Source organism: Poecilia formosa, unplaced genomic scaffold (assembly GCF_000485575.1).
Source record: "Poecilia formosa unplaced genomic scaffold, Poecilia_formosa-5.1.2 Scaffold99, whole genome shotgun sequence".
In the NCBI taxonomy this organism is placed as follows: domain Eukaryota; kingdom Metazoa; phylum Chordata; class Actinopteri; order Cyprinodontiformes; family Poeciliidae; genus Poecilia; species Poecilia formosa.
In genome coordinates this window covers 554955-582912 of record NW_006800038.1, presented here as the reverse complement: position 1 = coordinate 582912, position 27958 = coordinate 554955, and the positions used below count along the sequence as shown (strand labels likewise).

The 27958-nt window shown below is 36.2% G+C and overlaps 2 protein-coding genes across 3 annotated transcripts in view; both read left to right on the top strand.

The window, feature by feature from the left end:
* The first annotated feature begins 2217 nt into the window (after nt 1–2217).
* On the top strand, nt 2218–7133 carry htatip2 (HIV-1 Tat interactive protein 2). 2 transcript variants are annotated; one of them, XM_007558773.2, is made up of 8 exons: nt 2218–2261; nt 2402–2581; nt 3538–3727; nt 3823–3930; nt 4550–4687; nt 5272–5333; nt 5906–6129; nt 6782–7133. In XM_007558773.2, exons 2-7 carry the CDS (start codon nt 2466–2468, stop codon nt 6120–6122), a joined length of 831 nt encoding a protein of 276 aa, XP_007558835.1. In that variant the 5' UTR covers nt 2218–2261; nt 2402–2465; the 3' UTR covers nt 6123–6129; nt 6782–7133. The 2 variants fall into 2 exon arrangements, with proteins under 2 accessions (XP_007558835.1, XP_016530204.1); XM_016674718.1 differs by lacking the exon at nt 2218–2261 and having other exon boundaries at nt 2496–2581; nt 3496–3727.
* A 1048-nt stretch (nt 7134–8181) lies between these two features.
* The window catches only part of prmt3 (protein arginine methyltransferase 3), a 52711-nt gene continuing 32934 nt past the window's right edge, over nt 8182–27958 (top strand). Inside the window, exons 1-10 of the mRNA XM_016674717.1 lie at nt 8182–8293; nt 8526–8643; nt 9509–9591; nt 9674–9723; nt 9836–9941; nt 10168–10321; nt 11644–11785; nt 13891–13956; nt 16101–16222; nt 19841–19940. Of these exons, the coding sequence (XP_016530203.1) occupies nt 8197–8293; nt 8526–8643; nt 9509–9591; nt 9674–9723; nt 9836–9941; nt 10168–10321; nt 11644–11785; nt 13891–13956; nt 16101–16222; nt 19841–19940 (1038 nt within the window). The 5' untranslated portion in view covers nt 8182–8196. The remainder of the gene's footprint in view (nt 8294–8525; nt 8644–9508; nt 9592–9673; nt 9724–9835; nt 9942–10167; nt 10322–11643; nt 11786–13890; nt 13957–16100; nt 16223–19840; nt 19941–27958) is intronic.

Genomic DNA, 27958 nt, shown 5'->3' with positions numbered 1-27958 from the left:
TCTTCCCTGCCGCTGGACCCAATTAGCCCCCGCGGCTCAGGAACAAAGAGGCGACATTTCATTTCAGCAGAGAGCCAGTTTAAGGCCTCTTCTCTCCAACCTCGGCCCATTTTCTTTCTGTCTTTTGCTGCTGACATCTTTAAAGGATCATCCCTGGCTGCATCATTTTCTATTAGATTGGGTCGATGCCTTGTGTTCAAAGTGGCAGGGGTGTTAAAAACATGGGGTGTTGATGAATTCATTGCATGTGACTGCACTTGCTTTCTTTGTGTGCAGCTTTTGGCAAATGAAAGGTCTGACAAAAGGCAAAAACATTTTCAAAGATTCAACCTTCACTCCACTCTAGATTTCCCTCAAAGAATAACAAAACTAACTTTTTAGCTTGTTGGATATTAAATTATCATTCTCATTTCTGCACAAACTTGATCATAAAAGGCGTCGTTTGTGCTATCTGTAGTTTAGAGATATTTTGCCAGTGAGAAAATATTAACACTGGTCTTTAATTTTGTAATGCTAAACACAAACTCCAATGTATTTTTCAGAATTTTATATGCTAGACCAACATATAGACTAGCAGTGGGCATTTGTCGTATCGTTTCTCGTGATAAATTTCTTTGTATAATTCCAATTTATTGTTTCTGTTCATAATAAATTCTAATTTAATTGGATGGAGAATGTCAACAGCAATGTTAAAATCTTGCCAGAGATTCTCAACCAGATTTGGGTCTTTATTGACCATAAAATTGCACAAATTGATTTCATGAAAATAAATATAAAAATCTAATTTTTTCTACAAAAATATGAGACAGTTTTTCCCGCCGTATTAAAATTTCTGTATTTCACCAAACTGCAATACAAACACATATTTTGCATCACACCAGTCATGTGATCAACAACCAGATGTTACTACTGGTGGAAAATACGAAGACGACAGGAAGTAGAAGGAGGATGATGGCGCTGCATGTTTTTAATGACTTGTCGCCTGAAAAGACCATGTTTTCTTTTCAGTGAACAAACTTTTTGTATTTCTTATTTAGTGGAAGCATCAGCATTCTGAAAATGTATTTTGTCAACATTAGCGGAATATCAACAATGTTTTGTGCACGTAAGCTGAAGCTTAGTGCCCCAACTCCACCAAGGGGCCACCAAGAGCAACTTTTTATTTGATTTTATAGTGATAGATTGAACATTTTGCACATTTTACACATCTCTTCCAAATTTTAAGAACAAAAAATATTAAACTCACTAACTTTTTTTACTGTAATTTCAATGTTTATCTGCAGATGTTACTTTCAAATAGTTAAATAATAATATGCCACACCTAAAGACCACTCTGCAGTTCAAAATGCAAATAAATTTGAGTGTTTTTGCTTGTTAAATCAATTGCCATAATAACACCAATATGATGTAAGCCAATTCTAAATGACACTAATAGTAATAGTGTTAGGCACGTTGCATGCATATTTAACTTTATTTTCTGTGTCCTATTGAGGGAACTTTTAAGTTGGACATCTAATGCATTTCTTTTTTCTTGCCAATTTTCCATTAAGATCAAATTTAAGAAGCAAATGAAAATTGTAGCTTCACCCACCTGAGTTGTAGATTTCTGCAGCTCATTATCATGGGTCTCCACTACTTGTTTGATTATTGCTCTCATTAATAATTAATTAACTTGAAGTGACACAAAGGTCTTTTATTGCTGTTACTCCATGTATTTTCATACGTCATCGGTACTTCAGTACTCTTAAGTTTATGATATGCCATGTTGGAGAGCTGATTAAAACTGAATATTTTATAGACTGGATGCTTTCTTAATGCTCTCAAACGTAAGATCCACCCGTTTTCTTTTCAGTTTCCAGTACAAATCTGCCATAGGAAGCTTAAAATAACTAATTTGTGCAACCATTAGTCACTTCTTATAGTACAGTAACCTATACTGCAACAGTAAACTCGTTTTTGATGAAAAAAATAAAAGCAAGACATTCTGAACATATCTTAAGTCCTTTCCGATAAGATAATTTTATTTTCCAGTAAAACAGTTCTGTGATTTGGGTCAATAAATGACTGCATTCAGTGAATTATGACGTAAACATCTTAGTATATCGCTTACTTCACTGATGTTTTTCCATGTATTAAGATAAATATCTCTGTTTTAAACTGGGATAATAAACTTTGGTCAAAAACGTGATAAAAATCTCACTTCGAGCGTCAAACCGTCCGGATTCCAGTGCGCATGCGTCATCTACAGCGCGTTATCTTTGGTAGGTGATTGCACCAGCCCCAGATCCAGTAATTTATCTTTGTTTTATTTACGGTTTCAGAATTACATTTTTTAACCCGTGTAGTCCGATGTAAGAGCTTTAGAGGATTTTTATTTTCCCCACTGCTCTTCCCGGAGCAGGAAGACGGCGCTCCTTGTAGATACGAAGCAACCAGGAAGTGGCTGATCATCTCTGGTTTCTGTTATGAAACTCCTCTGCTCCACCCTGGGGAAAGCAACCTGGATTTTAACCGTCACTGTTGCCATCGTTGCAGCGGTACTTCATTATTTCGCCGACACTTCTCCAAGCAAATATAGCAGGTAAAAAAAAAGGAAGGAAAGGAAAAAAGACGCGATTTCTTTTATATTCGTTTTGCTTTAAGAACACAAGAACCGACATATTTGCCTCTTGGTTTACCGGTTTATATGAGTTAAAGACATCTGGCATACAGATCGGGGTAAATAAAACTATCCGATCTTTGTACTCGTTTATCTTGGTCATGCTTCGTTAGCAAAAGGCAGAGCCGGCCGAAGGTATATGCGTACCAGTACTGCTGCTGCTTAGGCCTCCTGAACAGCAGGATAGAGAGATCAAAGCTTTTTGGTGTGGTAGTAAATAAAACAAATGCTTTTATTTAACATAGCATTAAAATATATTTATATTTTAATGTATGATACCAAGATTCTGTGTTAAAATGTGGTTATTTGGTGCATTTCAAAAACTTAAACCTACTTCTGAATTTGCTTAAAGGTTTATGAGAAATGCATATAAAATTGTACAGATTTATCATTTAGAATAACACAGAAATTAAAAGTATTAGCTCTGCTGATATAGAGAAGAATATTTATTCACAACTACTTTTATAGTAGTTGTGTTAACAGTGATATTTTACTGTCACTAATTCACCATTCGTCAGTCATTTCTGTTGCTTGTGTTTGTACTGACATCATAATTCAGGCACGTTTAAACCATTATTAGTCTATTTATAAAAGCAGACAGTAACTTGTAAAGTAGTAGTTTTTCCACCTCATAATTGTTTAAAAAAAGTGTGGAGTTAAAATATGGAAAAACAGGAAATGTTATCCTACCAATCTGGCATTATTTCAGATATTTAAAACAAAAATTATCAATATTGACTGATAAGAAACAATTTTTTTTTTTTAGCCAAATTGTCCAGCTCTATTTGAAACACATTAAAATTAATTGGCGTTTGCTACTTCATGTCCTGTTCTAGATAAGTGATAACCCTCCTGTCTCATGTTCGTCTATCTCCCAGCATGGCTGAGGACATGAAGACCCTGGAGGAAAAGTTCAGGGGTCAGAACAAGAGCTGTTTTATCCTGGGAGCTTCTGGGGAAACTGGGAAAGTGTTGCTTCAAGAGCTGCTGGAGAGAAACATTTTCTCCAAAATAACCCTCATTGGACGAAGACAGCTGAGCTTTGAAGATAAAGCGTATGAAAATCTGGTTAGTGTCTGGATGCAGTTTTTACATTATAACATAACTCTTTATGTTCTGCTTGAGAATACTTATTTATGCCTTTTTATTATTTATGCCTGCAGATACAGGAAGTGGTTGACTTTGAAAAACTCGATGACTATGCTGCTGCTTTCAATGGCCACGATGTGGGCTACTGCTGCCTGGGAACAACCAGGGCAAAAGCAGGGGCTGTAAGTAAATGAAATATAAAGTGGGGGATAAGCTGCAATTTAATTCAAATTTCAACGTTGTTGAAGCAGTAGCAATGACCAGAGTACCCAAAAATTATACTCAAGAGTAGCATCACTTCAACTTGCTTTTACTCAAGTAAAAGTAAAAAGTAGCAAAAAATTACTCAAGAGTAAATATAGTATTTGGCAAAATATATTAAAATTACTCAAAGTATAGCACAGTAAAAATACTAGAAGTGCATTTTTTCCAAAAAGTTACTAAAGTAAATATAATTGAGTAAATATAGCTAGTTACTACCCAACACTGGCAATGACTAAGCATCAACATCTATTTTAGGGTTGGTTGACGTTGCCTCTCAAGCGTAGCTGAGTTAGCTAGCCTAGGTAAATATTGAGCTAGAAATCGTAAAGTTCAACCCTATTGTATGAAAAATTATTATTTTTTGTTGCCAGTCAGATGTTGAAGATGTTTAGTTTGAACATTGTACCTACGATTAGCATAAATTTAGGAATGGTGCTAATTTGTGACACCAGGCAAATGGTGTCAGTAATTTCCAAATGATCAAGGTATAAAAGGCAAAGGGAATCCTTATCTCATGTTATTATTTCTGGGTTTTAGGACGGATTCGTCAGAGTTGATCATGACTACGTTCTGAAGTCTGCAGAGCTCGCCAAGGCTGGAGGGTGCTCACAGTTTCACCTGGAGTCCTCCAGAGGAGCCGATAAAAAAAGTAGCTTCCTCTACCTCAAAGTCAAGGTCAGTTATTAGCTTTCTTGTACTACTTCACTGCAAAAAAACAAAATCTAAAGAGTGTTTTGGTCTAGTTTCTAGTGCAAATACCTTAGTACACCTGAACTAAAGGCAAAAGTAACATAACTAACTTTTCAGCAAGATGTAGGTGTTTAAGTTACTTAAGTTAGTTTACTTATTTAAGATAAGCTGATATATTTTGCTGAAAAGTTACTTGTAATTTAGTTTGTCTTATTTCAAGTGTACCCGTGTTAAAAGTGAAATAATCTACACTGCAAAACACAAAATGTTACCAAGTATTTTTGGTCTAGTTTATATGGAAAAGATATTTGCAAAGATATTTCCGCTAGTGTTAAAAATTAATGTTATAAGACATTCACTTACAAATGTCTTGTTTTAAGTGAAATTATCTGACAAAAGAACTAGTACTTTTCAATCAGTATTAAGGAATTATTAACTTAAACTCCAATAGAAACACAAAATGTATATTTTCTCAGTGGTGACATATTGAAATCCCTTTTTCTGAACATGTTTCTCTCAGGTAAAACAGCCAATAAGAGACCTGATGGAATGGATGTTTTTTTTTTCAGGGCCAAGTTGAAGCTGAAATTGAGGAATTGGGTTTTGACAGATTAGCCATTTACAGACCAGGGTAAGTGGTCCCATTTTATAAAAGAGAACAGATGTGGGAAGTTCTTTTCATCTTGCAACCGATTACCATGCGTTTTAATTTGAAAAGTCTGGAAAAGAGTCTCCACCTTGTACAGTTTCCTTACTTGTTGGTCAAAGTTCCAGTTTTAGTTTGATAACTGTCTAACTGTAGGCCGCTAGCTGTATTTAGCCCATTTTAATTATTGGATGCGATTTGTGGCCCTACTTACTGACATTAAAATGAAGCAAGACCTAAAATGTATTATTTAAGATGTAAACTTGTTATTGGAAATCAAAAAAATATCCATCTGCACCAACTCCATTTGCTGGAGAACTGCTTAAACTATTTTTAAGTTGTGTCAAGAGGCCACACAAAGCTACTCCAAGGGCACAAATGGCCCCTGGGCCGCACTTTGGACATCCCTGATTCAAAGGAAGAAAACTGTATCTAAATTAAAGGCTGTATTATGTGAAAAATTGCAATAAAATGGCCACTGATTCAACTTTTGTCCTACAGTTATGACTTCACTGAGAATTAAACTGTCTCTGGGCTGTACCGTTTTCCTCCAACAGGGTTCTGCTCGTCGACAGACAGGAGAGTCGACCCGGAGAGTGGCTCGCCAGGAAGTTCTTCGGTGCCTTCTCTGCCGTTTGCTCCAACTCCATGTCCATCTCAATCCAAGCGGTGGCGAAAGCGATGGTGTCCAACACTCTGCTGCAGCCGGAGCAGAAGGCGGAGATCCTGGAGAACAAGGACCTTGCCAGTCTGGGAAAAGTGAAAGGGAAATAAATGGAAGGTACAAAATGTTGAAAAACTGTTATTTTATTTGTTTAAACTGAATTATCAATATTTCTGGAAGTCAGACACGTTAACAGACATTGTACTGTTTAATACACAAATCACACAAATTTATAGGAACCCTTATAACATTTATAGGAATAAAAACACAAACTATTCACATCCTTGGCAGATTTAAAAAGATTTTAATTCAACCAACTAGTTGATTTTTGATAGTAAATGACAAACATCCACAACTAGATTAAATGAATCACTAAAAAGGGAAAAATCTGTTTTCAAATTTACAAATTTTACATTAAATTATAGCTTTATTACAGTAATCAAATCCTTCTTAGAATTACTGACCAGCATTTTACATTTTTCCACTGATTGAATATTTAATTATTCTGATTTAAGTCGGAACTCTGACTCTAAAATTACTTTGAAAATCAGTATGGTTCATTTTCTGTCAGGGAAAATGAATAATTTTTGGGTCAAACTGGATCTACTATCACTTGTTCAATTTTCTTGCAAAGCTTTTCTTCAAAGCTTTATTTTGGATTATCTTAATTGATCAATGAATATTGGTAAATGTTAATCGTGATACCAGTACATTATGCCAGGCACTTAATTTAAAACTAACTTGCTAAAACTATTTTTTGTATTTTCAGGTCATTGTGGCTGCTCTACATAGATGATCACATTCTGCAAGAGCCTCATCAAGATATTTTTGAAGTACTTGAAAACAGATATTCTTATATTTATTCCTAATTCCAATGAAAGAATGTGCATAAAGTAAAGTGTATAGCTTTGTGTTATATTGTGATGTTTAAATCAGGGAAATATGCCAAACTGTTTGGCCTTTTCATTTGTGCTCTGACACACTAAACCACCGCCTTAAGCTGATTGTGTTGACATTTTATACAAGGAATGTCCATACATGTGCTGCAAACATATTCAGTAAATGATGCTACATATTTAAGTGTGTGTTTAAAAATCAATAAAATATTTTCACATTCATAAGCGTTTTTTGCCTGTGCCATTTTAGACATTTGTGATTATTGCAATATTTTCTTTTACCGATGCACCTCTTGCAAAAAGTGATCCTGAAATCAATTTTCAGGTGATGAATGACAACTTAGTTTCACATTCTCTGCATCAAATGATAAATATTCATAATATAATGCAAACTACTTTTTATAAAAATATTGAAAATATGTGCCTGTCTTTATACTGAACGATCTAATTATTCCACTTCTTTGACTGATGTTTTTTTTTGAAGTACTTTACATAGTTTGCATATTTGTCGATGATGCAACATCGCCCTCTTGTGACTGAAAATGGTAACACATTTTGTAGCTCTAAAAGCATTTGCTGTATCAGTTGTATAAGTTGTTCCATTAAAACCGCAAAAAGTACACGAGTTAAGCAAATTACTTATTACATTAGTTATTCAGTGCATACATTACTTTTTACAGAACATTATTAGTTGAATAATAAGGTATTCAACTAAGGTATGAGGTGACACAACACAGCTTAGAAATGTTGCTCATTTTATCTTTGCTTGTATTTCAATTAAGCCACACAATCTTATGCAAGAATACAGATAGCAAATTACATATAAAAGCTTTTTAACTAAGATTAAATAAGTTACCTATTTCGTTCCCCCCCCCGTGGCAACTGATCGTGTAGCAATTAGCCACAATGAGGTTCAACTGTGTTGATTTGACTCTCCCAGCAACCGGACAGGACATTGGGCTACAATGTTGCTCTAGTCTGCATTTTGGCGTGTAATTTGTAACGTGAAACATGTTCATGCAACTTGACATTACAATAACCCCTTCAGGTGTTCCTTGTAGAAACAAAGCTGTGTACAAAACAGGTGGCAAGTTTCGGCAAAGCCATCCATTATGTTTGTCTGAGTTAGAACGAAACAAGATAAAGAAGAACTAATAACAGTAATTACCTCATAATGTTAATAAAATAACATATTGACAGATTAAAATATATTTGATAACGTAAGTATTAAAACAACATGACGCAAAAAAGAAAAAATCCGTCTTTTTAGTGACACCTGGTGGTTTGGATGTTGCGTTACAGCCAACCGGTCGGAACGTCACGATACGTCATCAGGAAGTCCTCCGATTCCAAAGGCGACAACATGGCAGACAACACAGACCCACGTGAGTTTACTCTAAAGCAAAACAAAGCATCTCATTTATTTTAAAATATAAACGTTTATTACTGGTTTATACACGCCCGCTGCAGAGTATTTGAGCAACCAGACGTGCACTAAGTGGCGTTAAACCGAGCTAGCAGCTAACGGCGTTGCTGCATATTTGTATGACCGTTGCCGCTGTTAGCTGTGGGACTCTGTTGTTTCTTTGAAGTTGTGATGAAGTTTCACTCTGATAGATGCTGAAGAGATGCCCGAACTTTCTGACGAAGATGACGGTGATGTGGACGGTGATGAAGAGCAATGGCAGTGGATGGAGGAGGAGGGTCAGACCGTTATCTGTTTGTTCTGTGAAAAGTGAGGCTATTTTTTTATTTAATTTTTTTTATGTTTCTCCTCGATTTCTACAGTTTTCAACCGTACTGATTTTTTTGCTACAGTTTATTGTAGAGAATATTTCTGTTCACTTAAAAAAAAATCGAGAAAGATAAACCTACGACGACCCGTTAGGACCATTGCAGATAGGAAAAAAAGGACATTTCCTCCAACAACTTAAAGAATTTTTAGATTAATCTCAGAAATTTTGTAGAAATAAGCTTGGCAATTTCTGTGCTCAAGGGTGACAATTTGCAAGAAAAACTCAGAAACCTTTAGATTAATCATAGAAGAGTTCTAAAAAAAAGAAAATGTTTGAAATTTCTGAGTTTGAGAAGTTGAAAATTTACAAGAATTTTTCTAGACTAATCTGAGTAATTTTCAAGAAAAATCAAGTAAATTTCTGAGCTCCAAAAATGGCCAAAAGTCAAAGTTTTTTCTTGAAGATTTCTTAGATTTATCTGAAAATGTCTGAGTTTTATCTTGTTCAAATGCAAAAATTATGTTCATATTGGTGTATTTTGTTACTGTTTTTTGTATTAAGTGAATTTCTCCACTGTGGGATTAATAAAGGACTATTCTATTATATTCTATCATATTCTATTGTAATTTATATACTTTTCAAAATTCCTTACTCCTAAAAATCCTCAAAAGTTCTGGGTTACCTGAAAGTGTAAAACAGTGATAATGACAATATAACCATATGCGAAGGAGGAAAACTAACACACTTTGTAGATTAAAATGTTGTATATTTTACATAAGAGAAGCTGTTTTTAATTTTAACTTTCACAGCTTGTTTGAGTCTTCCTAAATAAAACAAACTTTATTGCGTTTCACTTGTGTTTAGGTTGTTGGACTCTGTTTCTGCAACGCTTCAGCACTGCACAGCTGAACACCAGCTCAACGTTGTAGACGTCATAAGAAAACACAGTAAGTAAACAAAATTAAACCGTGTCCAGGACCAGTTGTTGTTTTGTTCTGCTGCGGTCATGCATGCTCTGTTTCTCTTTAGGTTTAGATGACTACGGTTACATAAAAATGATCAATTTCATTCGTGCAACAGTAAGTTCTGTCTGTCATTTTTGTGGCAGCATTTACATATTTATTTTAATAACAGGTTTTGAGTTGTATGTTCATATAAAACACAGAAGTATTCATTTATCTGCATGCTTAGAAATGTTCTGCATCCTACCTGATGGAGCTGTCAGAGGGCCTCTTGCCCTGGGACAGTGAGGACTTCCTAAAACCGGTCCTTCAGGACGACCCACTGTTGCAGACAGGTACTGCATCTAAACCCACCTTCTAAATCACTGCCACATATTTTCTTTTTGTTGTCTGGAAGGCATGAGTCCGCTATGCATTACGTTGTGCTTTCCTAATAAGATGGTGCAGATTTCTTCTGGTGCTTTAGATTTTGAAGTGGAGCTGACGTGATTAAAATACAAACAAAACAAACATCACCATCTGGTTTTAACTGTGTTGCGCTCATGCCTGTGTTTTTGTCAGACCCGGAGGAGCTGTGTGGCACTGAGGACACGTCCTCATCATCCAGAGGCGATTCCCATGGTGAGATGCTCCGCAGAGCCCTGACAGCCGAAGAACGAGTTCAGCGTTCAGAAGAGGCAGTGGCCAGACTCATGGAGGATGTGCACAAACTAAGGTTTGTGATTTAGTTCTCTTTCCCTTTTTCTGATGTTTTTAAAATGTTTTTTTTTTTTTTTTAAAGGGAACGTATTTTGTGCTTCCATTTGGGTTTCTACTGCTTCTAAAAACAGTACAACCACTTAAAACACACTTCTGATTTTTGGCAGTAGAGTAATGTTTTTTAGTGTCGGAAAATGAACCGTTTCAGGTGCAGCCCGTTACCTAGCAACCTCATCAAAGCCCAGCTTGTCACCTAACAACCCAAACTGAGCTCTGCCATGTTTGGTCATCTGGCCTTACTGCTGTACAATGGCTGCTGGAAAAGACAAGTGTTTTGTTGCTGACTTACCATCAAGAAACCACTTACTGCATTTTTGTTGGTTTTGCAGGAGGCTCCACTTCTGCTTTTCAAAGGTGTACAGTTGCATAAATGCTAATCTTTTTGCAGCTGTTTTAACATGTGAGTGTAAACATTGAGTGGCCAGCCGGATTTAAAGTGACACAATGCAAAAACAAAATCTTACAAAGTAAACAAATGTATTAGTTTACTTGAAACAAGACTAAACTAACTTAGAAGTAACTTTTCAGTAAGATATAGGAGCTTGTTTAAAGTAAATAATTCCTTAATATTGATGACAAAAGCACTAGTCTTCACCGGTAGATTAGTTCACTTATGGAAAAAATGGCTTGTTATAAGGGGAATAATTTGAGAGTGGAAGTAGTACTTTTTCATCAATATTGAGAAATTATTGACCTTAAACAAATTCCTATGTGTTGCTGAAAAATTAATTATAAGTTTGTCCTTTTTAAAATGTTTATAATTAATATTTGCACTAGAAACTGGACTAAAAATACTTTATAAGATTGTGTTTTTGTATTGCAACTCATTCTGAAAGGAACTAAAAACAAACTAAAGTTTCATTATCTAAGAATGATCTTGTAATGAATGTAATGAACATGTTTTGCATAGAGATACAGACCTAAGGAATTGTAACGGATCACCTTTAAGAAAGCCATCCCGCCTGCATTTCCCTTTTCAGGCCACCAGGGGGACACAGTGGTCTCTGCACAAACTTTAATCTGACTTCCCTGTAGAAGAAGTTTGAAGGGAAGAGGAAAGATGAGAAAAAAAGAAGGGGAAAATTCCACTGCAGCAGGGAAGCTGAAGGGAGGAAGAGGAAAGGGAAAATTACAGAGGGAGTGGAAGAGAGTTAGAAAGATAAATGCCTCCCATCTCCTTCATTTGGTGCTTTGTCCTGTCTGCACGTCCTCCTTTCTGGTCACTGCTTTTGTCCCAGTACTAGAAGTTAATTGCAGGTTTGTCTCCCTTTGTTTTAGGCTCCTGGCTCAGGGTTTGGTGCTGAACTCAGAACCTGGCCGGGGTGGCAACCTGGGCGCCGTCGCCGAGCTGAGGGAGGATGAGGACGAGGCCTACTTCAGCTCTTACGGCCATTATGGCATCCATGAGGAAATGCTGAAGGTCTGAGTTCCACACATAAGTTGTTGTGAGGCTGGGCTCGTTGGCTCGTAACTTGGTTGAAAGATCTCAATGTAGCATGTAAATGAAAACCATCAGAAATTCATAATGAGGACACGACATCTTCTGAAAAGTGACAAAGCAGCAATAAGTGGGGGGCGCTCATGTGAGACGCTGCAGTCCGTACAGAACATGGAAATTAATTTTCACACGCCTTAAAGCGCTGAAACCTGAAAGTGTCAGCACACGCTCAGTGTGTGTGTGTTTTCCGACTGGCTGCAGTTCTTGGACATCCTCCTCCTCCTGATTGGTGCTAACCGCTGTAAAGTTTTTGCGTTGCGTGTGCGTCAGTCTGAAAACTTCATCAGACCCGAGGAGGGGCCAGGAACACGATGACGTTGGCTTCACCGGGTCATCCTGGTCAAACAGCGTCACCATGCAGTCCGTGTGTTAGAGAGGTTCTCTTCAGATTAAAAGTAAGTTTCTCCTGGTAAAGTTAGTTGATTTCCATAATTAGCCAACTAATTGTTTTGACCATATCATCGTTATTAGACATATTTGGATAAACTTAATGCTTAGTAGATTTAAAGGGGTAGTATTTTGAGCTTTACATCATGTTGTGATGTTATTCCCTCATCAAAAATATACCTGGAGGGTTTTCTTGATTTGTTCATGCCTGTTTGAGATGTTCTTTAATCTCCATGGCAACCATTCAGCTCCAAAACGCCCAGGTGGACCTAGCTCCGCCTTCGACCAAGCTTCCGGCTCACAGAGCAGCACTTCCCACATTCGGCTCTTTCCGACTAGCCAGCAGAAATTAGCAAACACCTGGTGGAACTGAGCATCTGCTGAATTCATTATAGGAGCTACTTCTCAGAGAAACTCTGGTTAAAAATGTCGTTAAAGGGTTAATAGGGGGGGCCTTTTTTTGTTGCTTTCTTGAGGGGGGGGTTTCGGAAGGGGCGGGGGTTTTTTGGGGCCCCGGGCGTGTTTTCAGGGCTTTAATTTTTGAGTTAATTTTTTTTTTACTTCTTTTTTTTTTTTTCCGGCCTTTTTAATTCAGTTGAGGTTACCTTGTTTACTTGTTGTTCTTTTAAAAGGGCTTTTTGGCCTTTAAGGATAGCAGGTGATGTGAATCTGTGTAAAAAGGAAGGGTGTGGCCTACCAAGGTCAACATCCTAAATCTTTTTGTTCATTATTGCTTTGCAGCTTCTTTTATTTATGCAAAATGAGCCAAAAAGAGATTTAACCGACTCCGACAAGTCAGAAGTGACCAAAAGTTTCTCCAAAGGATGAATCGATCTTGGAAAATCTAAGCTTCTATATCGTGATGAAAAGTTATTGAGGCCTGATGACTGAACCATCAATCGTTTTGTTGCAAATAGTCAACAGGGACGCAAGAAACTTATTGAGAAAAAAGATGTAAATTAATTACCAAGGATTTCAGAGAATCAAGCATGAAGCTAACAATAAAATGTATTGAATATAAAAATCTTTGTCACTGTACCTCAGTTTTTTAAAAACATTTCTTCAAAGAAGTCGATATCAGGTTGATACAGTCAGAAAAAGTATGGATTTTGATTTAAATATTTTATTGGATAAGTATAGCAGAAGAAAACAGGTTGTAGAAAATATTAGTTTTTTTTTAAAATGTATATCTTGTATAAAATTGTTGCCAAGTATTAAGTCTAATTTATTGTTCAGAAATATTTGGACCCTTGACATCCTGAAAAACTAACTTAGAAGTAACTTCTCAGAAAAACATAGGAACTTGTTTTAAGTCAATAATTCCCTTACGGATGAAAAAGTACCTATTCCACTGACAGATGGTTTTCCCATTTTATAAGTGAAATCATCTGCCAGTGGAAATTTCATCAGTTTTAGTGAGTTATTGACTTCAAACAAGGTTCTTTATCTTGCTGATAAGTTACATGTAAGTTAGTTTGGCAAATATTTGGTAAGATTTTGTTTTTGCATCAGTCGTGCATCTATTGCAAACGTTTGCATTTATTCTTCAGATTGATTCTCACATTTCTTCACATTTATGGACCAACTTTAACTCAGCATATTAACTGATATTGCTGCTTTTATTTTTTTCCTTTTTCCAGGATAAAGTGCGGACAGAGAGCTACCGCGACTTCATGTACAAAAACCCAGAAGTGTTCAGAGACAAGGTGAGCCAATGCAACGCAGCATGTCTGATTTCATTTGTTTACATTCGTGCTTTAACTGCTATAATGTACAGCAAATCCCATTAAACCGAAACGGACGTTTGCGTTTTCCAGACAGGACATTAATAAAGAGACAGTGTCTGATTTAGGAGGCCGTGCAGCTCTCTATTAACGCCTCAAATGTCGACTGCATGGTCCTGATAACAGACTTGTAATCCACTACCAAACCCATAACGCCCCCCTGAATGCCAGGCCCCCTCCGTGCGTCTCTTTTTTGTAGCTTTTTGCTCCAGGAAGACGTAGCGTTTCATTATATGGGAAGTTGCTTGTTCAGACGAGGCTGTAGAGGACAGAGGTTGTTTGTGTTGATGGGAACTTGCATTATCCCTGTCAGCTTGACTCAGTCAGCAGAGAAGGAAGTGTCTTTTTTAACAGTAGCAGACGGTGAGGAGAGCACAATGGTATCATCAGGATTGGAGAAAGAAAGGAGGAGTTGTGTCGTGTCAGCATTGTTCCTGCGACACTCTGTGAACTCACAAAGACAGCAGGATACTCACTGAGTTACCCTGAATAGAGATGCAACCAAACACAGATGGATGCACTGTAGCTGCTTCCCCAGCGCTGGTTAGAATTGCACTTTAAACAATTAATTGTTGTGCTAACCAAGCTTATTATAGATTGGGCTTGTCATTATAGTTTAGCTTTATGTCTTTGTGACCTTTTGTTTGTCTAATTCAGTTAGTTTTAATTACTTTTGTGTGTCTTAGTTTTTACTAGGTAGTGTCAATGCTGATACAAATATAAATGTTTCATATCATTCTATTGATAATTGATTAGTTTTTTTGTTTTAAATATCTGAAATGCTGCCAAACTAATGATGTGAGCTTTCATGTTTTGTCCACAGTTTACACACGACGTTTTTTTTCTTTTTTTTAAGCAGTTATGAAACTTTAAACTGCTGCTGCACAAGTTACTCAAAAGTTGTTGCTATGTAACCATAGAATGGGTGAGTTGCTAGGTAACCAAAGACTGAGTGACGGAGCTGTGAGAAGTTTTTTCTCTGCCTACATCCCCCAGAATGCTGTTCGGTTTAATTAATTTTCTATATATTGAATATTGAATAATCTATCAGGTGTATTATCTATTGATACTCATTATTGCAATATGTATCGTTATTGATTTATTGTGCAGCTCTATTTACCATTAGTTTAATATTTAGTTTTACTTATATTTTTAAAAGTTGTAGTTTTAGTTTTTTTCATATATTAATAAATTTTTTGGTGCAGAATTCAGAAAGGTTGGAATATTGTATTGTGATTATGTAAACATTAACTTAAGAGAAGATGCTTTTTTCAGAAAATGTTATTGTTGTTCAATAATATCGTATTTTCTCCCAAATTTTGCCGTCACCATTTTGCTGGCTAGTGTAATTGTTGTTAGGAGGAGTACTGACTACCTTAATTTGCCAACAGCTGAAAAAGAAATCATTTCAAAAGGCTAATACATAGATTCATAAACATAAAAGTGGAGGATATTATTGCTATAATTTCAGTATGTTTTAGTTTTATGGTTGCAGTTCTGGTTAGCTATAATATTTCCCCGTTTTTATTTATTTCAGTTAATGAAATTGTTTTCTCAGTTTCAATTATTATTTTATTAATTTTAGTTAGTGCCAACATAAAAAGGACATAGCTACAATAAAAAAAAAATAAAACAATAATATTGTGTCTGAATTGTTTTGTACTCTAGAACATAAGTGGAGATGGACCAATTAATCAGCCAGATATTTGTTTTGGCAAATTTTCCTCTGACTAACTTGATCAATGATCATTAAATCATTTATTTTAGTTTAGCAAAGAAAGAAGGATGCATTTCACTGTGGTGTTTTATAATGAAAGAATCTTACATTTTAACAGAAGTTGACTTTTTTTCTTTAGCAATATTGTTTTTAGTTAGTTTAGTGATCAGATCATCAAAAAGCCCAGAAGTATTTCTTGGGTTATAGATGCCATTAAGTATGAAGGTTATTACGAAATGCACCGGATGACTAGATCTCATCATTTCCTGCAGATACTGATAGAAATAAATATTGCGGCTCAGCATGAAGCCTCCACCTGTAATCACCGCCTGCTGTTGTTGTTCTGCAGGTGGTGCTTGATGTGGGTTGTGGGACCGGCATACTGTCCATGTTTGCCGCCAGAGCTGGGGCCAAAAAGGTGATTGCAGTGGACCAATCAGAGATCATCTATCAGGCAATGGACATAGTCAGGTGAGACGAACAGCATGGAATGTAACTAGACTAAAAGTTAATGAAACTTTTAGTTTAAAGTTGCAGTATGTACCTTTTCTAAAAAAAAAAAAAAAAAAAAAAAATGTTTTTTACATATTTGTTAAAATTATCATTTTGTGATGGCAGTATAATATAAGACATAACTGTAGAAATACACCACTTGGTTAGAATCAACCAATCAGAGACAGGAGGAGGGTTTTAGCGCTGCCAATCACTCTTGTGCTAAGCTAGATCTAGTTAGCATAGCTAGCAGTTTTCCTGTAACATCTAGCTCTTTTCCACCATTACTGCATTTAGCAGCATACAGGAGGTTGATTGACGGCGCTAAGACCCTCCCCTGGCTCTGATTGGATGTTTTTGACCAGGAGCAGTGCATATTTGCAGGCTACAGTAGTAGCATTAGATATGGAGGTGGCTGATTTTCTTTTTTTTATTGCTGTCACATGATGACAGTTTGAATAAATATGTAAAAAACATATTTTTGTAAAAGTTACTGCATCTCTAATGTCAATGAAACTACTCGTTTCATGCTTATATTATTGAATTAAAGATAGACGTTTTCTTCAGCATACAGCCACAAACAGCAGGAGTAAGTAGAGCTTAGTGTGACCTCCATCTGCCTTTTATTTGTTGCAGCTGGCTGACTTCAATAGAGCTGCTGTCAATGGCATCGCCATAATGTACATAATTTACACCTGCAGTTCATCTTGTTTGTCCCTCGGCTTTTCTGCTGCAGTCCGAACGCAGCAGCCACATTCACACAAACATACAGAACACACCAAAGCCGCGTCTTATTGCCATTTGTGAAGTAGTTCTCTGTCTGATTTCTGGTTCAGTGTGTTTCCAGTTTTCCAGCTGCTGGTTCTCACCATTGGAGTCCATTTACCTCCACTGGAGCTTCTGCTTTTACTATGACTACCTGCAGTCGCCATCACTCCCCTGCTACTGAAATGCATTTTTGAATTAGAGGCCATTATGACTGCTGTTATTACCGTTATGTAAGAAAGCGACGTATAAGCAAAACAACAGGGTTTGCTGAAGGGAAAGGATGTTTTAATTTTACAGACCAGTGACTTGCTGTTGAAGTGTGTGTCAGTGTGCGGGTTATGTAGCAGGTTCCCCAGCAGTGAAGAAAGATGCCCTTAATTCTCGCTCGCTCGGATCCTTTTTCACACTTTTGTTCACATATAGACATAGTGACAAAGAGACACCATTTAATATCAAGTGATGACTTGGTGCATAACTTTAAAGCTGGTATTTTGTGTGTGTGTGTGCGTGTGCGTGTGTGTGTGTGTGTGTGTGAGTGTGTGTGTGTGCGTGTGTGTGTGTGTGTGTGTGTGTGTGTGTGTGTGCGTGTGTGTGTGTGTGTGTGTGTGTGAGTGTGTGTACTTCCTCTCAATGTTAATATGAGGATTCTAATTAAAGTTGTGCCTATTGGCTGGGCAGGAGCATCCATCTCCTGTCTCTGCTCTGTCAGCAGAGTTTAAATGAAAAGCTTGATGTGTTCCCTTTTTCTCAGTCACTCTTCTAATGGGTAATACTTAAATCCTGTAAAAAAAAATAAAAAGACGGGAATTCAAATTTTAATCCAATTTATTTATAAAAAGCACCTTTATATTAGTAAAAGTTTAAAATAGGCAGAACTAAAACAGTTCAGGTCTCCCTTGAAAAGGGAAATTCCTGATTTAAAGACAAATTTAAAATGGAAATGTCTGAAAGTTCATCTTTATTCTGAAAAGTGTCTGAAGCTGCTGTAAAGTGTTAATAAACCCAGATAAACTGTCTAAGTAGGTTTTTATTTCAATAAAATCAACATTAAATTTACTTTATTGATCTCAGATGGAAATGAAATGTTGTTCTAACTTATATTAGTTAAAAATTCTTTCAGAGTTTTTGTAGATGGTGATGTCTGTGGACAGGAAAGATTTCCTGTAGAGGTCTGTGCTACAACAAATTTGAAGAAGCCTCTGAGTAAAGACTGTTTTCTATGATAGTTTCATGAAAAGGTTTTCTATCGCCCACAGATCTATCTCAACCTGTTCAAAGAATCGTAATAAATCACTTGTAAAGGATAAAAATAATTCTCCAAGAATTTTGAAAGGAACAGTGTTTCAACGGAGGTGATAAATACAACAGGATATAGTTTTTTGATACATTAAATTCTATTTATTTTGGTTAATGTAGACTGAAGACAGTCTTTAAAATGCATTTCTGCAAATTAGCAGCTTTAATCTGAAGATCCTGTCCTGTATTTCATCAGGCAGTAACACAATCTGATGAAAGATTAAGTTAAAACTTTGTGTTGAAGTATTAATCCCTTTGCTTCGTCATGTAAGCCGTAATGAAAACAAATTGTATGACATGGTGAACATTTTACACTAGAAAGCAATTATTTGTGAACATTGCTCTCACACCCCCACAAATACACCGAGATACTGACTCTGTCCCCAGAGTCCTGACATTGTCCTCTAAATTACCCCAATAATGAGATTACAGTGATTCCTTCTTGTGAAAGGTGGAGGAGGTGGGACAGGACGCGCGGGGGGGTTATGGGTGCAGGGGCGAGTGTTGGATTCTGGGAGGAGGTGATAGCAGCACTAGAGGAGCAGCCAAGATGGGAGAGACAGTTTAAGATAAGGATCGTTGCTGCAGAAATGCTCCCTGGGCCTCTGTGAGTAATTGTTCTGTCCTCTGTAACATTAGCTGTCACGATAATGGAATATTCACAGAGATTGATACCCAAACGGGCCGCTCAGAAAGGAGGGATCATTTCAACGGCAGCGGTGATCTTACGGTTCGTACCCGAACCAGACATATTGCTGGCTCATACTTACAGTTTTGTCCTTTTCATGTCTCTGTTTCAGTCTGAAGAGACTTGGGTGCAGAAGAGTAAAGATGCTGACTGCTGATCAATGAAAAGTTTTGAAAATTCAAAAAAAAGAAAAAAAGAAAAAATAAACAGAATACTTTCATCATATTTACTCATTGTTTAGACTGCTACCATTGTATTTAATTTGCTGTCACTCCAGCTGCATTTCCATTACAAATGTGCGCAAAACTTTTGATATTCCACTAATGTAGAAAAAAACAACAAAAACACAATTTCACCACAGTTGTGTTTCCATTAAATAAGAAATGCAATTTAAATTACTCCTGAATAAGTTTGTTAAAGCGATAAGTCATTTAAAAAATCATCTTCCTACCACTTCCTGTTGTCTTCTTTGTCGTTTCCGCCAGTAGTAACATCCGGCTGTTCACATGACTTGTGCGATGTGAAAAAAGTGTTTCTCTTAGTCATGGGATAAGTTTTATGTTAAGATGTTTGAGATGAAATTTACCAAAACTAAACATATCAAAGAGGCTGCAGTAAAAGCCTAAAGGAAAAAAAAAATGTTCAAGAATGACAAAACTCTGGTTTTATCAAGTTTCACCAGTTACTTTAGTTTAGGACAGTTTTACTTCCTGTGATGTTTTTAGTTGTTTAACACATTGAGATAGAAGCAACTTGGAATAAAAGTTCAGATAACGATTTGGTATAATGCCTAAACATTTTTAGTGTTTGTGCAGTTTCTTACTTTTCAGTGCGTCTCCTTGCAGGTCCAATCAGCTGGAGAACATCATCACTCTGATTAAAGGTCGCATAGAGGACATCAAGCTTCCTGTGGAGAAGGTTGACATCATCATCTCAGAATGGATGGTCAGTACAGTTTCATTTGCACAACATAACTTCCGCTTTTACACTCTGTTTAAGTCTGCTACATTTAAAATTGATAATTGCAATTCCTAGTCCTCTGAATTAGAATTCTGAATTGATCCAAAATGCTCAAAGAATTTGTGAAATTTGTACATCTTTGCAGCTTTTATTTGCAGGTCTACTGCATATCGCATTATGCGTACACTCCCCCACCGTGTGCATTTTGAATAATTTATATATATATATATTTTTTTATGTAAGAAAAGACCTAAGCTAACCTAATATTGGTAATTTAAGTTACAGAATTTTATGCCAAAACCTTATACAATTGTTTCAAATACATTTTCTATTTGTTTACTGTCTTTTCCTCTTTTCTGTCATAGAATTTAAACTGAATTTCTAGGATAGAAAAATTGGGTTCGGATTGGAAATCGTTTCCGAATAGAAAATTGTTTGAATCAAAAATTGTTTCTGGATCAAATAGCTACCTTAAAAATCTGAATTGAATCAATAGAAATTGAAAGATTCTTATCTCTAATGTCTGTATCACCTTCAATATTCTGGAAAATGACTCTTATGTCTATTCTTTTCCTGTTTTATCCACAGTTTTCATTCCACGCTTGTTTTAAATTTTTAGGCACGGTGAGGCACAGTAGAAAAAAAACTGAAACTGCTGCTTTTCAAGTTGCTTAGCAATTTGTTGCTAGGTAACCAGAAGTTGCACAGCAGGTTGTTGCTAGGTAACCAAAGAGTGAGTGAGTTAGTCAATGCCACCAACCTTGCTAAGCTGGTCAGAGGTTGAGCAGCTAAAGCCTTTCCTCTGCTTACATCCCCCAGAATGAGTTCAGTGAATATTCAATCAGATCCATTATCTGTCAATATTTATCATGCGTCTATCACAATATAGATTATTGTTTTTTGTCCAAACTAAAGTATAAAGATGTAAACGGGTAAAAACTTTAAATCAAAGTGTATATTTAGCTATGTTTAAACATTCGTTATCTTTAAAAGTCAATGCTAAGCACTAATTCTGATAGGCCAAGGCACGTCACCCCACAAGCCTGCGAAAGTGACACGCCTTGAACGTGGCGTCATAAGAACAGGAGCTAAGTTTGTCCATTAGCTCCTCCTCTGAATAAATAATCAGGAAGGCCAGTCTTCCATCCTTTTGATTGCCATTTATCTGCGAGATGCTCCGTGGCGATACAGCCAAAGCCAAAGTTGAATGCACCACTGAATTCATCCCTAATTCATGAGCGTCCCGTATCTGTCCCTCCTTCCCCTCCCTGCCTATTCATTGTGATACCCCAGGGTCACAAGCACAGGTCGCCAGCCAGAGCCTTCCCATCCTCTCGGGGAGGAAATTGAAATTCGGAGGCTGACATGCCAGTGGAGCAGTGAAGGATAGGGGGCGTAATCTCTGATGACACTGGCTCACTGAGTGCTAATAAATCTAAGAATTCCCCAGTCACTTCTCATCAAGGCGGCAATGGCAGACATTTCTCAGAATGGCTAAGACTTAAAAAGCTGCTCTCTGATCTGTCGGCATGAACAGGAAAAATGACAGTCGTCTTAGGAGAAGTCGTTCTGACCAGTTTCTTTAGAGTGTATATAACTTTGATGACTTCAGGTCATGTCTTATTAACGGAGAGTCACTGTGGATGGGATTTCTCTACTGTTTGTCTTGTAATTGTTTTTATCAGTTGTCGAAGCATTAGATCAATCAAAGGAACCGTGTTTGTAGAAGTTTATCAAAATTGCACTTTCCAAAACTTTCCAAAATCCTCAGTTTGCAAAATGTAGGAATAGCAAGTGTAGTTTAGATGATGAAAAAAATAAATACATTTTGAGTTTCTTTGACTTCTATTAACTTTGAGTGTCTTTGAATGTGACCAATTATGCTTCCTTGAACAGGCTAGGATAAGTCTGTGGGCTGTACAAAATATGTTCATTACATTTTTTGACAAAATTCGTTCTTAGATAATGAGGTTTTAGTAGAGCTCAGCTTGGGTTGCTAGGTGACGGGCTGGGGTTGCTAGGTGATGGGCAGTTCCTGCTGATTTGTGATGTTCTGGAGGTTTTTGAAACTGATCATTTTCCAGACACCAAAAAGCATAACTTATTGACAAAACCAGACTGAGTGTTTTTTTTAAGCTCTTGGGCTGTTTTTAGAAGCAGTAGAGACCCAAATGGAAGAATAAAGCTTCACAAAATTTACTATATTCCAACATCCATAGACACTCGGTAGCCTTTAAAATGGACCCGTTAAGGATTCATTACCAGTGTCCATATATGGAAGTGCTTCCCGTTTTAAGGGCTGCTCTTAAAATGCTCTTTATGTTAAGAATTATGTTTTAAGATATCATATTTGCTTTGTGGAAGGGCCCAAAAATATGATTTCCTTATGTTTCATACTTACTTTATATGGTCATGCATTGTCTGTAATCTAAATTTGTTAGCATAGCCAAATATAGAAGAAACTTTTAGAGAAGACTGTTAGATTTATTTTGTCACCAAACTGTAATAAATTAGAACTTTGTTCAATTAATAGATCTGCACATTCATGCTTGCTCTATCTAGGGAGTCATTGATTTATTCTCACAGCAGACGCCATCATTTACTTGAAAATATGAGCAGAACAACAAATAAGTCAATCACGTTCTTCGGCTTGAAAATGGAAGACGTATAATAATAAAATCAGCAGAGCTTTGAAAGATGGACTTTTTGGAGAACTTGCAAATTAATGGATTAGTGATTCTAATGGGGAAAAGAACTACTAAAGGTGTACTTAATTTAATCCTAATGCTATAATCCATCCAACCAAATTCTTCTGGCGCTTTCATTTTTAAACATGTTTTGCTGACTGTATAAATAGCATCGGATTTCTTTCACTTTGTAAATAAATTTAATATTCAGGGGGATAAATGCTTGTATAATCTGTTTTATATTTGGTACATAATAAGAAAAAAAACTAAATGGCTCTCATGTTAGTGTGTTCAACATAAATCCCTGTTGCAGAATTAATATAAAACGATTCAGTGTTTTCTGAGAAGTGACTGATCTTCTCATTTAACTCTAAGATATGACCACATTTCTCAAAATGTCACATCATTTCCCTTAATGAGATTTTAAAATGATCAGTTTTTTCCAAAGGTTCTGCTTTTTAGCCACATTGCAGTTTTGGTTAGGTATAAATAACTGTAAAATCACAATATTTATATTTTTCCTGATTGGCAATCAGTTGTTTAGTTAAATAAAGAATTTCACCATAACCAAAGAAAAACTACTAGTTGAATAAAAATTAAATTTTACAAGTGTTTTAACACTTTACACTAGAGAAGCAATGATCCGATCTATATTGGTCCCAATATTGAACATTTTTTTAGTGTGTCGGTGGTAATATGTGAGGTTCATAAGGGCAAATTTATTCACTCTAACTCTATGCTTGTGCTCTGAGCGACATCATGCTTTACTGTACATTATATTTAAAATTCCTAATAGCACTTTCTGAACCATTTAAAAGGTTTGTTGTAGTTTATTTTTACATGTTTGACCAAGGTTATCAATTTTTGTTTTGGTCATTTTAAGACTCGTTATTTTATTTAAATTGCCCTGTCTGAGCAAATTAAAGTTGTTTTTACATGTTTGACGAAGCTTGTGAAGCTATTGGTGTATTTAAGTGTGCTGCACTGGGGCAGAGTTATCAAACAAATATGTAATTCAGTATATTTATGTCTTTATTTTAAAGAAAGAAATGTTTTAAGTCAATTTAACACTGATTTTTCTACATCGGTCGATACTAAACCTCAGGTATCGTTATCAGGCTTTATTTTGAAATTTACTTGTAATTAATAATTAAAGATGCAGAAGAAACAAGAGGGTTGAATCCCGCTGTGTGTCTAAGCAGACAGACGATTGTTACAGGGCTATTAGACCAGATATTTGACGAATGTGATGTGTTTGTGGAGGTGGTGGAGGAGAAAGGGGGAAAATGAGGGTCTGTCTCGTGGAGAGAGTGCCTTCAGCAGCGTCTCTGTCATTTCATAACTCACAACATTGATCTACTCTCTGTCTCTCCACGCCAAAAAAGCAAACAGTTCAGAGAAGATAAGAGAGCGCGGGATAGCGCTGTCAGGAAAGAGGGAAGCGGAGTTACCCAAAGGCCAAATTAAGACTGTCGCTCCAAGATCAATCACAGATGATGGCTGATAAATGACATAGATTTATGAAGTAGGAAACTACTTTCCAAACTTTTCTTGTGTAACATTGGAGTCACTAATAGGCTTGTCACAATAAGCAATAAATCAATTAATTGCATGATAAATTGAAACAAACTTAATAATTTCTACTTGGATGCTTTTTTCTCTACCAATAATTGTATAATACGTCTTCAGACTGGTGCATTGGTCTTAACTAGCCTCAGTTTTATTTAGAAACTTAATAATTCACCTTACTTGTTGTTTCTGTTTTATTTACTTTGGATATTTAAGATGTTTTCCAGTTGCAGTGTTAAAAATTCATTAAAATTTAAAGTTTATTGTATAGTGATCTTTGAGCTCAATAAACTTGCATTATTATCCCATTATTACTATTACATCACTTGAAAATGGTCTAAAAACAAAAATGTCGTTCATCCCAATAACTTCTGGGACAATTTATCGTTATTGTGACCGGCCAGGTTACTAAACTATTTCTGATGAAAGGGAAATATGTAGTCTAATGAAAACCATAAATTAAATATGTTTGATTTTCTCAAATATATTGTAATGTTTTTATTTATTTATTTTTTTCATTTTTCCCACATTCAGTCATGTAGAGTACATGAGATGTTGCAATCTTGTTTGTTGTTGTTGAATGCAACATTATTGCAGTTTAATTGAAATCTATTTTTATAGACTTTTTGTAATTTTTCAGTTTAATTAAGCAATATATAATAGTAGTTATAAATCCTGAGCTGCAAATAGGTGGGAGTCAACTGCATACTGGACATAATTACTTTTTGTTGAGTATTTACCCACTTATCAAAGTTTTAGTAGGTTAACAACATAATATTACGCCCAGGTTTTACTATTTTTTTAAAGGTCTGGTAATTCAATCAATCAATCAAGTTTATTTGTATCAGTAATAAGGCAGTTCAGAGTTCACATCTTAAAAAAAAAAAAACAAAAGTTAACAAGTTTGTGAACATATTGTTCACTGTAAGGTTATTTTGGACTTTATTTACTCACCATGAGCTAAAATAGTATTTAGCTTTAGTAATGTTTTTTTTCCAGTTTCATTAAACTATGAAAACAATCAGGAGGAAGAAACTTTCTGTCACTAGTTTAGATTATCCTTCAGGTTTTGTTAGTTATGATTCAAAACAAAGTATTCCTGATCTGAATATCTGTTTGGTAATTCTGTGAAGTCTAATTAATGGAAACTCTTCACCTTTAGTCACGTTATGCAACAGGAGCCTTAAACTGTCAAAGAAAAGCGAGACATTCATCAGTCATCCTGTCCTTCAGACTGGTGGACTGTCACTCAGACGCTCACACACAAACACATGCACGCACACACACACACACACACGCACGCACGCACACACACACACACACACACACACACACACACACACACTGTTACTGAGTCACAAGTCTGCCTAATTAGGATTTATTGGCACACTTCCAACCTCAAGACTAAACTATTATTGATATTTTTTGCAGTACAAAACTTTAATCGTTAATTTTTGCTCGGGTCTCTTATAGCTCTGCTGTCAGTCAAGTCACACTTCAGAAGAGACTGTATAGAGGAAGATGTTTGATAGTCGACCCAACATATCATTGGTAAAGTTGGACTTTTATCAGTGATATGATGGATGAGACACAACTGAGATTAGAGGCAACAAGGATTGTTTTAGACGTTATCCGCTTCCAGTTGGTGGTAAAACACAAGTGGGAATGATCATTCAAGGCAATCTTCTCTGCTGGTCCATAATCCATATCAGACACTTCCAACAACTTTGTGAACTCATAATTTGATCTAATCTTAGGAATGTTGGCAAAACGAGAGCAAAGCAAGTTTGTTTTTTCCTAAATTAGCATTTAATAACATTCTCTTTCATAGTCTTTTTTGGACATTTTTGTCTACAAACTTATAATTCAAGATTTAACTTTATGCCATCGTTTTCCTGCTTTTGCTTAGATTTTTGTGCTAATTAAGAATCTGATCATATATGTTGGAATGGAAGAGGAGCACAGAGACGGGGCTGCTTCCATCAGTATTCAGTGAAGCGTGAAACAATCCCGTCTCCCCCATCCAGTCGTGTGCTGCTCCCACACAGACACGTCCACTCACACACAAACACACTCATGCGTTTTATTCAGCTGCTTTTGTTTTGATCGGCCCCTCCTGGGACCGGACGTGATGATGATCTGCTGTAATTGAGGAAGATGAGAGCTGAATGCAAAAGGAGAGCGGGGAGGCAGTGAAAGTGAAAAGTGCTGACGTTGATTTTTTTCAGACACTTTCTCCTAAAGATTGATGACATTTTTGTTCATTTTTCTTTGAATAACTCAGTTTTAAAGTTCTTCTTCACGGTGCAGATACCCGTTCTTAAATAAGCAATAAAAAACACATCATTGCAAAAGAAAAGCACAAAAATAAAAGTGTTTGCAATTTTGTGTTTATTTTTGTATACTTAAAATGTGTATGTAAATGCCAGCTCCCCTGTGGGAATGTGTTTTATATGCTAATGCTAATGTGTATAAGCTGTTTCGGCCCATTGTCATTAGGTTTTCATTAGGCGCTTTTATGGAAATGCACAGTGGCTACACTGCCTTCTGCCAAGGGAGCCATTGGCCCACAGTCTGTGTTGTTTAGCCATTCAGATGGTTTATTGATTTCAGGAAGTATTTTTACAAAAACAGTCAGTTTACTGATGGATTTAAGTAATATTACATTTAAATTGATTATAATAGTGGAATGAGTCTTTTCTCCCAAGGAGTTGGTTATGTTTCCATTATAAATGTTGAAAAAACACAATTTGGCAATTGCTGTGTTTCCATTAAATAAGAAACAAGACTAAGATTACTTGTGAATAAGTTTGTTTATGGGATAAATCTTTAAAAAAACATGCCACATCATCATCCTCCAACCACTTCCTGTCGTCGAATTCTTCATATTTTGCGCCAGTGTTAACATCCGGTTGTTGATTGTTAGCAAAAAAAAAGTGTTTCCATTGCAGCTTTGCAAAATAAACCAGAATTTTTCATAAAAAAATGAGAGGGTTTTTTTTTGTTTTTTTTTTTACATTGGCGTGTATCCAGTAAGAAGATTTATTTTTGAAATGTCAAATTGTTTTATGGTAAATATTTTTAACAACTAGGTTAACCAATCAGAAGTAGACTAAATGTAAAATGAGAAATGTTCCTGAAAATGAATGAACTGTTTTTTTTTGTTTTTTTTTTTCAAGTAGAATCATGAGATGAAAGTCAAAATTCTCAGAAAAAAATCAAAACTCTAAGAACAGAAGGTTTGAATTGTTTTTCTTTTTCTCTTCAGTGACCCCAATCCGCTTCAATAGCATCACATGTTCATTACTGGCTAATTATTCTTGATATTTAGTGTCAGAACACTGATGCCCCTACATTTCCTCATGTTTTTTGTTTACAAAGCAGATGCATAGATTAGGGTTCTGTGTAGGACGTGTCACTTTCAGGATGTCCAAGGAAGATTGTTGATGATGAAAACAAGGTGCGACTCTGCTTTCAGGCATACCTCTTATATCCTCTTTCCTTCATGAACCAGTGTCCCGTGAAATTGGGCTCTAAATTACGAGACCGTGTGAAGGTTTTAAAAACGATCCACTCAGTTGGTAAGGACGTTGACTGGACCACAGCAGTCAGCAGTAGACAGTCCGTGGGCCCGACTTTGGCTTGGGTCTGGTCCAGCGTTGATAAAAAGACAGAATGTTTCTCTTTATCACCTCACAGAGGATGAGATAGCTTTATCAGCTTCATCACTGTCATCACTATCAGCTC